The sequence below is a fragment of the Molothrus ater genome, chromosome 7, assembly GCF_012460135.2.
Source record: "Molothrus ater isolate BHLD 08-10-18 breed brown headed cowbird chromosome 7, BPBGC_Mater_1.1, whole genome shotgun sequence".
Taxonomy (NCBI): domain Eukaryota; kingdom Metazoa; phylum Chordata; class Aves; order Passeriformes; family Icteridae; genus Molothrus; species Molothrus ater.
Window position 1 is genome coordinate 9,929,529 of NC_050484.2, and position 15,918 is coordinate 9,945,446.

The 15,918-nt window shown below is 38.3% G+C and overlaps 1 protein-coding gene across 1 annotated transcript in view; it reads right to left on the bottom strand.

Moving 5' to 3' along the window:
• Positions 1-15,918, bottom strand: part of HECW2 (HECT, C2 and WW domain containing E3 ubiquitin protein ligase 2) — a 146,812-nt gene that overhangs the window by 9,791 nt on the left and 121,103 nt on the right. The window contains exons 19-26 of the mRNA XM_036386342.1: positions 14,826-14,935; positions 11,291-11,411; positions 9,155-9,268; positions 5,383-5,535; positions 3,263-3,361; positions 1,962-2,091; positions 1,231-1,377; positions 715-829 (exon numbers count right to left, since the gene is read on the bottom strand). Coding sequence (XP_036242235.1) covers positions 715-829; positions 1,231-1,377; positions 1,962-2,091; positions 3,263-3,361; positions 5,383-5,535; positions 9,155-9,268; positions 11,291-11,411; positions 14,826-14,935 — 989 coding nt within the window. The remainder of the gene's footprint in view (positions 1-714; positions 830-1,230; positions 1,378-1,961; positions 2,092-3,262; positions 3,362-5,382; positions 5,536-9,154; positions 9,269-11,290; positions 11,412-14,825; positions 14,936-15,918) is intronic.

Below are 15,918 nucleotides of genomic sequence, written 5' to 3' on the forward strand. Positions count from 1 at the left end.
ATAGCTAGTAAGCTTTTCCTGGTTTAGGCCCTAGTCACAATAATGCCATATTCTTTATTCAATTGCATCAAAAGGCAGAAGGTGAGAGGGAAATACTCCTAAAATGCTTCGAAATCCTAAAGGCAGAGAATGAATGTACTATGACAAAAAGAATCGATATTCCTTGTGCAATCCTTTCTTCCATTAATCAGTCACTAACAGGAATGCCAGTTCTTGAAATATTCCAGTACTGTGCTATTTATCTATCCAAAACCACAAATGATGCTGCAACCATCTCTCTCAGAGTATCTCACAGCTCCTAATCTTCTGTTGTTCTCAAATTATTTCAACTACCAGCCTGCAGCCACTGTGATTGCTTCTAATTTCCTGTCAACCTTGAGTGTGTAAAAAAAAAAGCAATATCCAAGTAAGAATGGCTACCATTTCCATTTCTCCCCCAGGTCTGGGAGGTGCCTCCCAGTGTGCAGCTGAACATGGCACTTTCTGTGGAGAAGAGTGTCCTGTCATGCTGTCTCAGCAAGAACAGCCAAGAAAGAGCTGCAAGGAGATGCAACAAAGCAAACTAAAATGGAAAAATTACCTTCCCCTAACACTAACTTAACCAGAGAAGCTCAAAAGTTACTATAAATGTATCTCATGGGATGGTTCTTTACTGTCTTGAAAACTAGGCAGAACCCTTGACACTCTCACTGAACAAGTCAAAATTCAAGTTACCTCCTCTGTACTCTGTATTATTTCTCCAGTCACTCAAGTCAATTTCTGCTGTTCCAGCTATAACCAGTTCCAGTTCTCTGGCATCAAATACAGACACCAGTCTTGCATCAACCACCTGTGAAAGGAAATAAAATGCATAGCAGCATTTCTTCATGTACTGATTCGTGCCTCCCCACAAAATCTGCTACTAAGGTATTTACCAGGTATCATTTCAGGTAATTCAGAATTCAGGTTTTGTCTTTTTAAACAAACAAGTCTCGGAGACCCAATGCAGAAGCAGAGCAAGGATTCAATGCTAATCATACAGTGATTGAGAGTATTGTCCAGTGCAAAGTAGATACCGAACCATAGTCTTTATATAATTACTAAAAGAAACTTTTTTACACTCCCTTCCCCTTCCAGTATCTACAAGAGCACTTCTGATTATATCTGGGACCCCGTATTTTGGAAATGTATACAAGGAGAAAAATATTTTGGATGGAGAAAGAAAGTAAATTTAATTTTGGAGCTTTTTACCTCATAGAAGCCACGAACTAGGCTTTCTGTTTGTTGTACAACTCCTCTCTCAATTCTCCATTTCACCATTCTCTCTATGTATTCTTTCTTGTTCTTTTCAGTGACTGGGATATTGGCACCTCCTGGTTTTAGTTCCCGTTCTGTGATCTTAGGACAAAAAATGACCATGTGACAACACAGTTATTATAAAGACAAAAGAAGGAATTGTAATAATTTAAATTTTTAAGCTGAAGTAATTCCTTAAAATCACTAACCAAGCCTGACTAGCAAACTGGAATATATGAAGTAAGAGAACATACAAAAAATCTTTTAAAAAATATTTTAAATTCCATTTAGTCTGAGGTACCTTCATAATTAGATTTAAGAATAAGCTGAGAAGAAGAAACTGTCTTTACAGTGACTTTTGAAGTTTTCTGAATAATACCTTAACAAAGGTGTTGTAATACCTTTGAATGGCAACTTTGCTGCAACTAAATTCAGGTAAACTACATCTTCCAAAGCAGCCCTAAAGTCTGATATTTCGGATACTCTCCAGAAAATCTCCTTAACCAGAAGAACGTGTTTGACCTGTTACAAATATTAATTCCTCCCCAGATTTCAACATTGGTTTCACCAGCAGGAATTTTTTTTAATACAAGTTCAAGGCAGCATGGAGAGACACCTGTTCTTCTGTCCAAATAAATGTTTATCTAGCAGGAGAATGCACCAAGGAAATGAAGAAACTTGCACACCTGCCCAAAAACTTCTTCATTTACAGTAAATGTGAGATCTAGGATATCGTGTATGTCATTGTCTTTCATCCATTGCAAACTCTGGTGAAACTCTTCATCTAGATATTCCAGGTCACTCAGGTCACAGAGTCTGACAGAAGAAAGAAGAAAACACACAAATACAGATGATGGCAGCAGCCTGTGCTCAGTAACTAAACTCAGACAAAACAGACTGTGAACGGGAGCCAAGAGAAACATTAATAAAGAGGACAACTTCAAATCTCTGTTTATTTGCCTGGTAACAGCAGTTACTGTAGAACACAAAATAACTCTGTAAATATACAAAACTCTAGAATTTAATTTGAAGGCACATTTCTTCTTAATGATGAGTCTGCCCCATGTTTCCTGAGAAGCACATTTAGGAATTATGAAAATACACAGATTGAAGAGACAAAGAATTCAAATAATAAAAGAAATTTTAAGATTTTTTTAAACAAGCAAGCAGTGTCGTTTTTGTTTATGTAGCTACACTGCCTCATCCCCATCATTTGTTGAACAGCTTAGATTTCCAGTTTACCACATACTTACCATACTTTCCCTTACCTCATCCTTCTCACTAAGATGATGCTGCTAGCATTTAGGTGTTTTAAAAATGTATGTGCAGTAGGAATGGATTAATTACTCACTACTAGAACATGCAATGTTTTATAGGAAAAAAAAAATTGTTTCCAGACTTCTCAAAACCAGCTTTCAAATAAAAAGTAAAGCACCTTAAGCTCATTAGGTCTTATGTTCCAGATATGCTGAGCAAGCACAGCTCTCATTGCTTCAGCCAGAACAGAAGCAGTAGTTCTGGAAACTAAGTCTGAAGTCTATCAAAAGTACAGCTCCTCAAAATGGAGATTGCCAACAATCAGTCTAATCTGAGAATGCATGGTGCAGTCTAGGTTATGAAGTGATTCATATCCTACCCCGTGAGTCATTGCATGACAAAAGAATAAGAACTCTATTAATATCTGGAATAAGCCCACAGCACTGCACTGTACCTCTTCAAGTCCAAGATTTTGCAGAAGAAAGCTGTTAACAGGGCTAAAACAAAACACGAGGTTCTCATCGTGTTCTCACAGATCACAAACAACATTCTGAGGTAGCGGAAACAAGGAAATTTTTCAAAAAACTCATGGATCGAAATCAGTTTAGTAAATTATAAATAATGGCCTGTCTTCTTTGTCTATACAGCATCATAAATAATCCATACACAAAATGGCATCTTTGATGTGGAAGGAACCAAACAAAACAGGAGACAAAACAATTCAACTCACATTCGGAGGAGGGCTTTATAAAAGGGTCTTGTAAAAAAGGCATCCAGCAAATACTGATGTATCAGAGCAAGACCAAGAATTCGACCACTAAACCTGAACCTGGAAGAGAAAGAGTTACAGTCATGATACTGAAACTTTGTGGTTGTACACTGCTCTGTCATCAAAACTTGCATGTTTTTCCAAACAGCATTATTAAATCAGACAGCTATGTCTAAATTGTGGTATTTTTGTTTATTTCTTGGGTTTCTTTAACATTCTCAGTAAGGCACAGGGAAAAAAAATAATAAAAAAGCAAGACTGCAGGGTGTGGAAAATCCCTCAGATACCTGAGTTACAACTGCTCAAAAATGTCAAATCATATTTAACCCAATCAGCCCCTGCCAGAGCAGCCACTTTATAAATGCATTATCTCTCAAAATGATAGCCACTGTCTATTTTTATTTCACACCCCTACAGAATTACCTTGTTTTCATGTTATAGAGAGGCCAAAGGTTTTGCTACTCTTTCCCTGGCTGACAGCTCATGCTGCCTGTCTTTCCTACTTACAGGAGCTCCTTGCTCCCCCTTCTGACTGTGGTTAAGGAGTCCTCGGTGTATTTTCACAAACAGTGCCAGAAAGTTTTTTATGTATTGCAGTGCTCTTCAGCCCTATGTCAACAGGATCTAAATCTCCTTCTCTCAACTCTTTCTTCCCTTATTACCTTCATTTTGTTGGGTGTGTAAGGAGGAAGTTTGCCAGGGTTGAGAACAAATGACAGCAACCTTGAAATAGGAGGGTCTTTGCAAATATTCCCATGAGAATCAAGATTCATTGTGAAAGCTCATCCACAATTCTAGAACTAGATTAAAGTCTAGTGTTTGTTTTCAAAGTAAATGTTTCTTGAACTTTCTGTTTATGTATCCTTAACAACATTTCTCTTGGAAAAAATTAGAGCTTTATGATACCTGCTTGTACAATGTTTGCAAGATGAGGATGTGACATGCAGAGCCTTCCCCTTCCCATGCATAAACTGCTTGTCACAGCTGCATTTTCTGAATTCCCCCTGGGGCTGTACAAAACCAGCACTCTCTGAAAGAGATAGGGGCCATGCCTCCTTCATTCCCCAGGTCTCTGGTCCAGCACTGCAGAAGCCAGGGATGACTAGAAAACGTTGGCAGAAGCTGCACAGCACATAAGGGTTTTCTCTCACTCTATGCCAGGCTGTTCTGCCTTTCCAACAGAGACTTGAAGTACTGGAGTTCAACAGGCAGGTTGCTTCCACTAACTGAACTACCAACCAGTTAATTTTCTTTTTATTTGTAAAATTAGTAATGAGATTCCCCTCTGATACTCATTCTTCATAACTGGCCATCAAAAAATAAGAACTCAGTGCGTATCTGTCCTACAGAAATGAGCAGTTGTCATTCCACTATTAATGTAATCCAACGACTTACACAGCAGAACTCTCTGTTAATAGTCACAGCACAGCTTTACAGATTTATGGTGATGCCATGGCTTAAATCAACTGAGGGTGATTTAAACTGGCTTATAAATGTAAAAATAGGATTATGCAAAAATCCTTGATAACTATTTCAGAAGCAGGGGTGAATGTACAGACTGTTTCAAAGCTGTGTGATCAGCAGTCTCCCCCCTACCCCCAATTAAGATATTACCACAGATTTCCTTCCAAAAGGTATGTTGGGGTTTTTCCACTGAAGAGATCTCTGTACTCTTTAGGAAGACTCAAAACAAATTACATACAGTAATATGTACCTGAAACCTCCTTAGCTGACAGAAAGTCAATGTGTTGTTATTTTTTCTTGTTTCTTTCTAATACACAGGAGGTTAATATTGCTTTCATGAAATGACTACTAATGTACAAGAAATGCAGGGAGTTGTGTTGGGAGACAATCCCATGATACATGTTCCAAATCATAATTTTGCTGACCTTGTGAGAAATAAGATCATTTAAAAACCACAAGAGAAACCAAAATCAGGGAAGTCTAAAGAAATGCAATTATTTTGCTGCTGGTTACAAAGATGAGATTCTGTGCTACATGTCTGAGCAGATTCGAGCAGTTGTTCTACAAGTGGGAACAACAGAAAATGTAAATTAAAAACAAAAGAAAAGAATTCTTACCACTCATGGTGATTGTCTACAAAAGCAGACATGGGACTTATTTGTACTGTGTAGGTATCGTTGGCTGAATATTCAAACAAACCATAATATGGATTGAAGAGCTCCCTGGACACCAGGAAAAAAAATTCTCTTGATGGTCCACTGTAGTCCAACCTTTAAAGAAAAACCTGACATTACTATGAAGTAAGAACCTTTTTTTTTTTTGAATATACATTCCTTACACTATATTTTTATTAAAATTTCGTAAGATTTTAACCAAAACCCTTATCCGTGCAGATTGCCTAATTCTAAAGTATGTGGAACTCTCAAGGGACTATTCTAAAATGGAATGGCTTGGAGGACTGGAATGAAGTTCTCCATGTGGGCTGCACTCAGAAAAAAAAACTTTGGCTCCAGCTGCAGTGGCCTCTGCCACAGGAATATAACCAAATAATTGGGGGTGGCCAGGGTGGGGAGGAGGAAAATCATGAAAAGAGCCAAAATCAGACTTATCTTCATCTGACAAATTAACAATGAAAATAAACAATGGTCATATTTTGTCTTTGCAGACTGCAGCCATAGGACAATTGGAGGGATAATATTTGTGTTTTCCCTAGCAATATAATCTGAGATTACTTCAGTGATTTATGTTTCTTGGTCAAAATTTTCTTGTCTGTCTTCCAAACTTGAGTGCATTTAAATGTCTTTTGGAGAGTGCACTTCCTTGGTTGGGCTTTTTTTATTTGTTGTTTTCTACTTTTTTCCCCATTTCAAGATTCCAGAACTAATGAATCTAAATAACCCCTTCTTCCTGAATGATAAACAAACGCATTGCTGACACTGCACTGAGACTGAATTGTGACATTACTCTGCAGGTCACCAGTGAAATGAGTTAGGTATGATATTAATGCTCTATTAGAGTTGGAAAACAGAAAACTAGGAGTTTTCCAGTGGGGAGCAGAGAATATTATAATCCTAACAAAAAGAAAGATACATCTTTTATAGCTAAAAGACTTAATATTTTACTCAAGTACTAAGACAATTCACAGACAGAAGTACCACAGAGAAGGTCAGCTTTCACAAAGAACTCCTGCTAAAAATGTCTTGGCTCATAAACTTTTACAGAAGACAACCACAAATGAGAGTTGTTTTTGAGGATGAAGTTGTCAGCAAAGTAAAGGCTAGGTGCTGTTATCAAGCTGAAGACAAACCCTCTTTCCTCAGCTGAATAAAAACACTTTCCCTTCAGTCACTTGGAAGCATTTCACTTCTGTTAAGCTTCAGCAGTGAAGTACTGAAACAGATCCTTACCCTGGCAAGAACGGGTAGATTCCATCAATAAATTAGAGAGGAAAAAATCAAAAATGGTTCGATACCGTGGACAACTGTTGGATCTTAATCTTGGCACAAATACCAGGATCAAGTAAAGGGTTGTCTGAAAGACTCTTGCAAACTTCTGGGATAATCAGACACACTAAGAAATCCTGAGATAGAAAGGAAACTGTGCTTGACTATCAGGCACTTCATACAGCTCCCTCTGTATGCAGTTACTGTGAGTCATGTTAAATAAATCAATCATGAGAGTCCTGCACTGCCAGTCAGATTTATCCTACAATTAAAGGCTTGGCACAAGGGTGAGAAAACTTCATACGAGAGGTATGCAACCACACAACAGCTGCAACTGTGGGGCATTTGGATATTCAGGGGAGTAGTATGTTGTTGGCAACATGACTCATGTCTCCTAGGAAGCACCATTAATATTTCAGATTTACCACTCTTAAATGCAAAGCAGCTTCTCCTAGTAGTTCAAAGAACTCAGGAAAAACAAGGAACCATATTTTTCCTATATAATTTTTTGTAACTTACTACCAAAATGAATGAGCGTATAAAAACCATTAAATGAGCATCACGATTGATAAGTATAGAAACTGAAAATTTGAGAAAGATACACATTATGAGACTTATGACAGAAATCACTTGAACAGCGATAACCATGTCTGAGTTGTCCCACATACTATTTATATATTAATAAATTAAGAGTTACTAAAACGTTGTATTATGTAATTATTTCCTTACCCATTACTTTATGACTTATGTCTCTTTACCAAGAGCAAAAGAAATGCAAAAGTAAACTCCTACTTACACTCTTAAAAAAGGAGGAGCAAATAGGAAACAATTAACTTTCAGGATTCCTCCTCTCCTCCACCCTGACCTGTCTTTCTTCACCTGGCCAAATGAGGAGTTGGATGTGATACATATCCTTGCACCATCTCTGATGAAACAATACTGTTTGCACACATCCTTTCTTCATTAAAAATACAGATGTGTAAATAAAGGACTGACGTCATTTTAATTTGTCTTTGCTCCTAATGAACTGATTCTTCTCCATTAAGGCTAAAGTCTCATGTAAAGCTGGATATAATGGGGACAGGAGGCGTCACTCCCATTTCCAGGTCACTCTTCATGTTGCTGAGTGGTGAAATGCAAAAGTCTGACAACTGATGAAAGGAAATGGTGTATCTGGATCAACCTCTATCTCATGTATGATTTAAAGGATTTCCCTTTCATTTTTAAATCTGATTTGAGGCTGTAGCTGTGAAAGTAAAGGCTGGTAGGGGCTGTGTAAAGCAGGCCTTGCTCCTGCATCCCCACCCTCCTTTGTCAATACAGCATAATCTCACTGTGCACCAGCCTTGCCATTCCAGTTCTGAGTTTTTCCTCAGACAGCATAGTGATATTATTTATATGAACAAGTCCACACTTGGCTCTCAGCTGTAAACATTCTTTATTTTAAGACTTCACTGGATCTATATTAACACTAAGTGCTTCAGGGTGAACTTTAAACAAACAGTAGGATTTAGAGGTTTTCAAAGACATATTAATTTTATCTCATCTTGTAGGAGATGTTTCTATTACAACTTTGCATTTTAAAGACTCACACATTGCATGGCAATAGCCCACACTACAGCATTCCAAGAGCTGTGCTGCAGTTTTCTGAATATCATTGAATAAAAGTTTGAATATTTATAAACATATTCATGAACCGTTTAACAACAGACAAGTGGGCTTTAAGGCCTGCCAAAGGGGGCAGAAATCAAGAGACAAAAGCAGCAAATAGTACATTGTTTCAGTTTCACTTGCAAAGGAAATCTAACCACATCTTGCTTTGCAAAGCACATCTTACAACCTGTAACACATTAAACTTTCATTAGACACAGACTGAGCATACTCTGAATGTGACTTTGAAGCGTGGGGAATATTGGGGGTTTTTTAACAACTGGCAACAGTCCAGTTGCTTTTATTTGTGAAGTAGGCCCTGGCCTGAAGAGGCAGTGAGTACCTTCTGTAGTACTGAGGGCTTTGTGCTCCCAGTGCCTCAGACAGAGCTAAATTAGGGACTGAGCCCATAGCCTTCTCTGAAAGCACACTCCCTCCAACAAATGGCAGCTGTCTTTTGGTAAGCCCTGGAGACACAACAGCACTGAGAGAAAAGAAATATGAATAACACAAGAAAGCTGTATGGTTTTTAATTTGCTTTCCCAGCAACATTCTGAAACATACACCAACTATTGGGAAAATTCACATACGCATTCACATTACTTCTGCAAAGGCAGGATATGTTACATTGCAAAATGCTTAAGAAGCCATCTTGAACAGCTGTATGTTCTAGGCTTGTGTATGTGGCATTTCCTGACCACAGTTCTTCCTCTTTTCTCTCTAGATAACAATCTGGTGAGAGAGAGCTGCAAGACACTGTGTTCTCAGACCACAAATACTTCCCTGTTCTACTCACCCTTCTTCCCCAACAAACGTGACATAGAGTTTGTTTCTCTGCAGGTCTTTTCTTGAGTAGCCCATGATCTGGTTAAAGGCATCTTCTAACAAGTGATCTCTCCTGATGATTAATCTGAAGGGCAAAAGTATTTTGAAACAGCAATTTGTGAACACGAACCACATCTGGAAACATCTATTAACACAGCAGGATAGTAACCACGGTGATTTCAGAGATACCCATTTCTACTGGATAATTTTATTCAGATCAGGAAGCTTCTGTTCTCCTCCAATGCTCTCCCTTATGTTTCAACAAAATGTCTCTTGTACAAAGAGGAGTAGTTTTGTTTTGTCTACCTTGGTTCTTCCTTAAAGTTTTAAGCAGAAAGGTCCTAAAGCTGGCATTTTCATTAAGTATGAAATCCTTTTGTAAAGCTGAGCCCCTAAGTGAGTTTCACTGTGAGCAAGAGTCTCATCTTTTCCATAAAAATCAATCTCTTAACACAGAAAAAGATAAAACCATGGAAATCACAGTATGATAAACCCAGAAACACACATCCCTACATTATCCTTGAGTGTGTGATGGTACAAAAAGTCCAGAAGGAATGGCAATTATTTGTACAAAACCCCACTGAAACATCATATGTGAAAATGCAATGAAATTTTCTGAAAGAAAAATTGTGAAAATGAGGAAGTGTCATAAAGATCTAAAATAAGAGCTGAAAGAATCCTCCTTAGTTAAACATTTTATCCTCTGCCAAAAAAATGTCTTTAATTAGTTTCCTGAAACTTCACTTGCTCTGTATTCAAATACTGCCTTCTGTGTGTGCCCATCAGCCAGCAGCTGCAGGAAGGCAGCTGAACCCACCCCAGCTCCTGCAAAGCCCCTGTGGCCCTGCAGAGCTCAGTGACTGCACTGAGCCATCCTGCCAAGGACACGCAAGGGGAGAGAGAGCCTGGATCTGAGCAGGCACCTGGGCAAAGAGGGGACCCAGGCAGCAGCAGAGCTGTGCTGGGCCCTGCTTTGAACAGGTCAGTGCTGTGCCTGGGAAAGCAACCCAGAGAAAACTTCCATTCACCTGTCAAACTACAGCCTAAAAATCCACAGTGTGATGGCAAATAGGTCAGGGAAGAAAGGACAGGGAAAAAAGGGTGTAAGAAATAGAACAGATTATTACAAGGAGCAAATAAATACTCCCCACCAGTTATTTGCCCAGGCATTCAGGACAAAGCTTTCATAGGTAAGGCTTTAAATGTTTATGACTTCATTATATTCTAGGCAGACATTGCTCAACCTTTGCCTCTTAAGACTTGTCAAAACAACAGCATTTTAATCCCATTTCAGTTTTGCAAAACTTGTAACAAGCTCACATGAATGAAGTCTGAGCTTTGCACAGATTTCTGCAAAATAAGAGAAGTGACTGGCTGAAAGAAATTTAAAAAAATAGAAAACCCCTTTTTTATAATAGAGGAAATGATTAAATCATGTTCTAGTGCCTCATGGCTATGAGTTTGATAACTGGCACATGACTTGGTAATTTACAAAATTTTGAAAGTAGCTTGTGAGGACAATTCTTATATACAACAGCACATAATCACATGATTAGCTAATAAATGAGGAGGGAAGACCTCACTCCAAGTACTCTACCATTCAGAGTTCTAAAATAAAAATATTAGCAGTTTTTTAACGCAATCCTTAGAGTTTAGTAACATTTAATGTATGAATCCTCTTTACTAAAGAGGACTAGTATCAGAATGTGGTATAAGAACAGGCAATGATGTTCAAAAGATATGTCTATCTAATTTTTTTTTAGTGGAAAAAGATATGAGAAAATATAACTGTTTATATCATAATGGAAGAATTCAGATGCCTCCTGTTCTGCAGGCCTCTTCCCAAAGCTCCTTTTGGCACTGTATTGGTAATACTGTCTGTACAAAAACATAGTTGGAGGAAGCACAGAGGTGCTCAGAACTTGCTGTAAACTCTGCTATGAATCACATGCTGGCATTAAGTCTTTTATTACAGGTTTTCTATTCCCAGAAATGCCTGGGTAACCGTAACATCTGCATTCCTTCTAATGGGAAGAAGCTTGCAGATGCGCGAGGCAAGGCAAGCTGCCTGAAAAGAAATCCAGTTTCATGAGATGCTTCAACCTACTTCAATTTCCCTGGGCCTTGTCCATATCCTTTAGTCTCCAACTTCCTGTAGAAGTTCCTCAGCTTGGCTTCAAAGTCTCTTTTGTACGGAGCTGGAGCTCGGGCGTTGGCACGCTGAGTACCTGCAGGGAGCAACAGGCGCAGAATGAGCTGTGTGACACCAACTGATGGATGTCCCATCTGCTCCTGGAAAGACTCCTTCATAGCAAGAGATATGCATGGCATGTGTTTGATTTAGTCACCTTCATAAAGAGTAAAAGCTGCATATCTTCAAATCTGCTCTGCATCCAAGACTTTTTGGTTGCTCACTTCCAATAGTATCATCTTTCAAAAGTAAATCTTAAAAGAGCAAATCAAGGTCAATGCAAAAGATGGATTTTAAGAACAACACAAGCGACTAGAAAGACTTTACTTTTTGTTTTTCAAGTACACTTTATGTCTTACCTTTATAATAGTTCATACAATAAATATTCTGTTCTGGTTTTAATATTATCAGGAAAACAACAACTCAGAAATGAAGCAAAAATAGGCTGGATTCTGCATTGCCCATGTTGACTACACCAAAAGGAAGAAGGAAAATATTTGGAAATTCCTTAGTGGAATTTTTCCCTGGGGAAGTAACAAGAAGAAAAATATAGGAAGAATGGAAAGACTACCAAATTTAAGTTTGTGGAACTTCTAATCTGTGGCTGCAGAAACATACATGATGGTCATGTAAGTGAATTTAATTTTGAAAAACTGGTTTTGAGGGTCAATTTGTTAAAAGCAAGAAGGGGCGAGATCTGTACACCAAAAAAAAAAAAAAAAAAAGGCATACCCTACAACTGCATGTACAGTATACACAAATTAGGTGTTTAGTCTCATCTATTCTGAAAATGGCCATCATTAGGACTTCCACTGATTTGATTGCAAGGCAGGGTGCCAAGGAGGCAGTTAAACTCCTTCCCTGCATGGCTGTGTAGACACCCCACAAAAAATTTGGATGATGTTTAAAATTTTTCGTGCCCTAAAGTACACATAAGTTGCCAAATACTTCTCTGGAACTAGTGGCCACCTGTAATGCACTGAAAGCACAAATGAACTTTTCTGCAGAGTTCTGTCTTTTAACTCAGTTCCTCATGTAAGTTTGCTTGTGGCTCCCTGCATGAAGCTAAGCCAACACAGAACATTGACTGCTACCGTGGGGGAAGGCATGGGAAGGTGAGGTTTCAGGTAAAACAAGAGAGGAGGTGCATCCGTTCAGCCGGTGGCAGAGAAGGGGAAGGAGAGCAGCCACAAAGCCCATGGGTCTGACAGAAAAGGCGACAGCACATCCTGCGGAAGTGGGGGCTGGAAGGAGCTGCAGAGTCTATCTCTGCACAGATCAGAGACAGTGAGCTCACTAACAACGCTCAATGCCATTTAATAGGTCTTTAAAAGACCTGTCCGACCAGAAAGACACTTTGCACTTGTTCCAGGCTTGAAGTGAAGTGTGGGAGGATAGTAAATATCATGCAATCTGCAGGGCTCCAAAAGGAACATGAAGGATCCCTCTGAAAACACAGATCGTGGTCACTGTTTCTTCTATAGTAGCTTCCCGCTTTTACTGAGAGCACCAAGAGCTTCTAAAGGTACACTCAGCTGAAATCTCCTGAAAACTTACAGAAACAGTAAACAAGCCTTTTAACTATTGGCCTTTTCCCTCTCTTGTTTATTTTGCTTTAGGTCAAACGATGTACAAAAATGCAGTCACCAGAAAAAGGCAACAAAAATATACTTTAAGGTTAACCCCCAAGGAAGTTGGATTTTTTTGAAAGGTACCACAAAACATGAATCTGATAACACATTACTTCATGGTTCAGAGATCAGCATCACAATATTCTGTCAGCACATGACAAGTCCTCACTGCAAATCAGATGCATATGCCAAGAAATTCCTGGGCAATTATAGTGATTACTTCCGCCTTGGGAACAAAAGATGTTAATGGAAGAGCTAAAAACCACCAGTGGTGCGATAATCATACTTGATTTTCAAAGAGGTTATATTCTAAAGCAGATATAAAGAGTAGCTTCATGACTATTCATCTTTTCCAAAACAGAAAGTACAAGCGATTGTGACTGATCTGAACAATGGATCCTTAACACCCCACCTCGTGCAGTGCAGCACAACCAGCTTAGCTGATGAGAAAAAACAGAGCCTCCATAGAAACATGGGCTATTTACAATTTCTCATCAAAAAAGTCATTTGTACACCAACACAAACATGCATGCTTGGAGACTGACAGGGAGATTCAATGGTCTCTCTATATTTTTCTATGAGCCAGAAGAGAGATACAATTTTAGGGAGAATGAGACTAAACCCATCACTGTTCCTTCTCTACTGTCTGCTGCTACTGTGAGTAAATGAGAATATCACATGTTAAAGACTGAGTGTATTTTGAAATTACTTTGTTGGAATGAAGCTATCCCCAGCATGCTTTGGTGCAAATACCAGTGATTAAGAAATCTTAACTCTGGAAGCCAAAACTGGTTTTATTTGTAAAAGACTGCCAGGTTTGCAGTTGGAAGTAAGATGCATACATGCAGATCATTCCCTTCTTTTCAATAAAGGGAAACAGTTATATCTAAACCAGTATATATACATACTGAAAGTATTAATAAATGTGAATATTGTATTTCACTGCTTCACAGAAAGCCTAAGATCCTTAAAGTCCTCAGATAGTTTCTTCAGAGAGATCTTACAGAGGTCTTTTGTCCAACAGCAGGAAAAGCTACCACATGTTTATGAATGCATTTAATCCGATTCCATGAAAAGGCAAAGCTTTTTGTTTTTGTGGACAGGGAAATGCCCATGAAAATCACAGTTCTTTATCTGATAAAAACTTCTTGCTGTCTGGAACTACCTAGAGTTGCTTACACCCTAAATGTTCTCTATTTATCTATATTTTTGTTATCAAATTTGTAGAAATCCCCTTAAGCCACTTCTGATTTATCTGTTATCTTGAGGAAACTAAGCATAGCAACATCTATCAACATGGCTTTCAAATGGAACTTGTCATACTTGCAATAATTTAGTTCTAATCTGCAACTCAGAATCTGAAATATCAGTCTCCTTCCACATTCTGACATGAATATTCAGACAGCTGCAGTGTGCTATGTTTTGAACTTGTTTTAAAGTATAACAAGCTGGCTTTCATACATAAAATCGGCCCTAATTGCCCCACAGCCCCATTGCATTGGTACTTTAATGTACAGCTATTAGATCCATGCTCCAAATATCCAGGCATCAGGATGCTGGCATGAGCAGTCACTTAGCTGTTTCACACCAGTAAGAAACAAGTCTGCATGTTTTTTACAAGTCAGAACAAAATCACAGCCCCTCAAGTTCCAATACACACAGCAAAATATCTTGTGAGCCCAAGGCAAAGGTTCAAGTCTGACAGTCAAATGCAATTGGACTTGTTGACTTTGCTCAAAAATAGTTCTAGATCTTTGCCTTATCAAGGATGAGAAGTGGTTTCATGGAGCCCCTGCAGAAGCCCTGCCTGAGCAACGTACCTGGAGAGTTCTGAGGTGAAGACACCGGTGAGCCTCGTGGGGACTGGCAATAGCTGGGATGAAGTAAGGCATGTGGCGGCACATATGACATTATTTCCTCCTCAAACAAGCTGGCAAAAAGGAGTAAAGGAGAAAGAACACATTTATTTGAATAAATGGCAGGTTTCACTTTCTAGGGATAAATCTCTAGTTATTAACCTGCTTTCTTTGATAGTCACTTGCCTATTTTCACCGTGTACACTTTGAGCGCTACAAAATATTTTACTGCCATTTCCTCAAGCAGATTTGGAAAGTACTGAAAGCAGTAACTGCTATTTGGGTATTTGCTCTCAAGGTTAAAATATAGTTAATCAGCCTTGAAAATTCATGGGCCTCCCTCTTTTTTTTTTTTTTTTTTTTTTTTGTGGATTTTTTTTTTAATGTTCTCATTACAAAGGGGTCAATAACCTTACTCAGAAACATTGTAAGCCTCCAGGATTAAGAATCACATCTGAACTTGTTAAGTGCATTGACTGGTAAGCTTGTTAGCACAACATTTTTTGTTTAATAACAGTCCTGCTGAACCAGGTATCACATCTAGCATGTTCAAGCTCAGTTACTTCATGCTTCATCTATTAGTGATACACAATTTTTAAGTGAAAAAACTCAAACATTTTGCAGCCTAATCACTACATCTGTGTGTGTGTATGTATGCATATATATATATACATTTATATATATTAAAATTTCAGTCTTTCCCATATTTGACAAGCAAATCCAAAAAGGGACAGAATATCTAATGTCAGAACGGGTCTGGTATCAAAAGGTATTTTGAATGTGCAACATGACACAAATAATCTGCTGCAATAATACGTAAAAATTATTTTCAAAGACTGAGCTATAGAAAGAACTGCAAGCCAATGTTATACTATCCAATGCAATGAAAAAACTGTTCAAATAAAGTATGCTTTTTACTAAGTCTGCTCACCAAACAAATATCTAGACTTTTTTTACATGGAATTTTTTAAACAAGTCCTTTCTGACAGTTCTTTTTGCAGTCATGGCCATGCGATGTTTTCCTCCAAGTTACACATTAAAAATCTTAAGTTTTTTA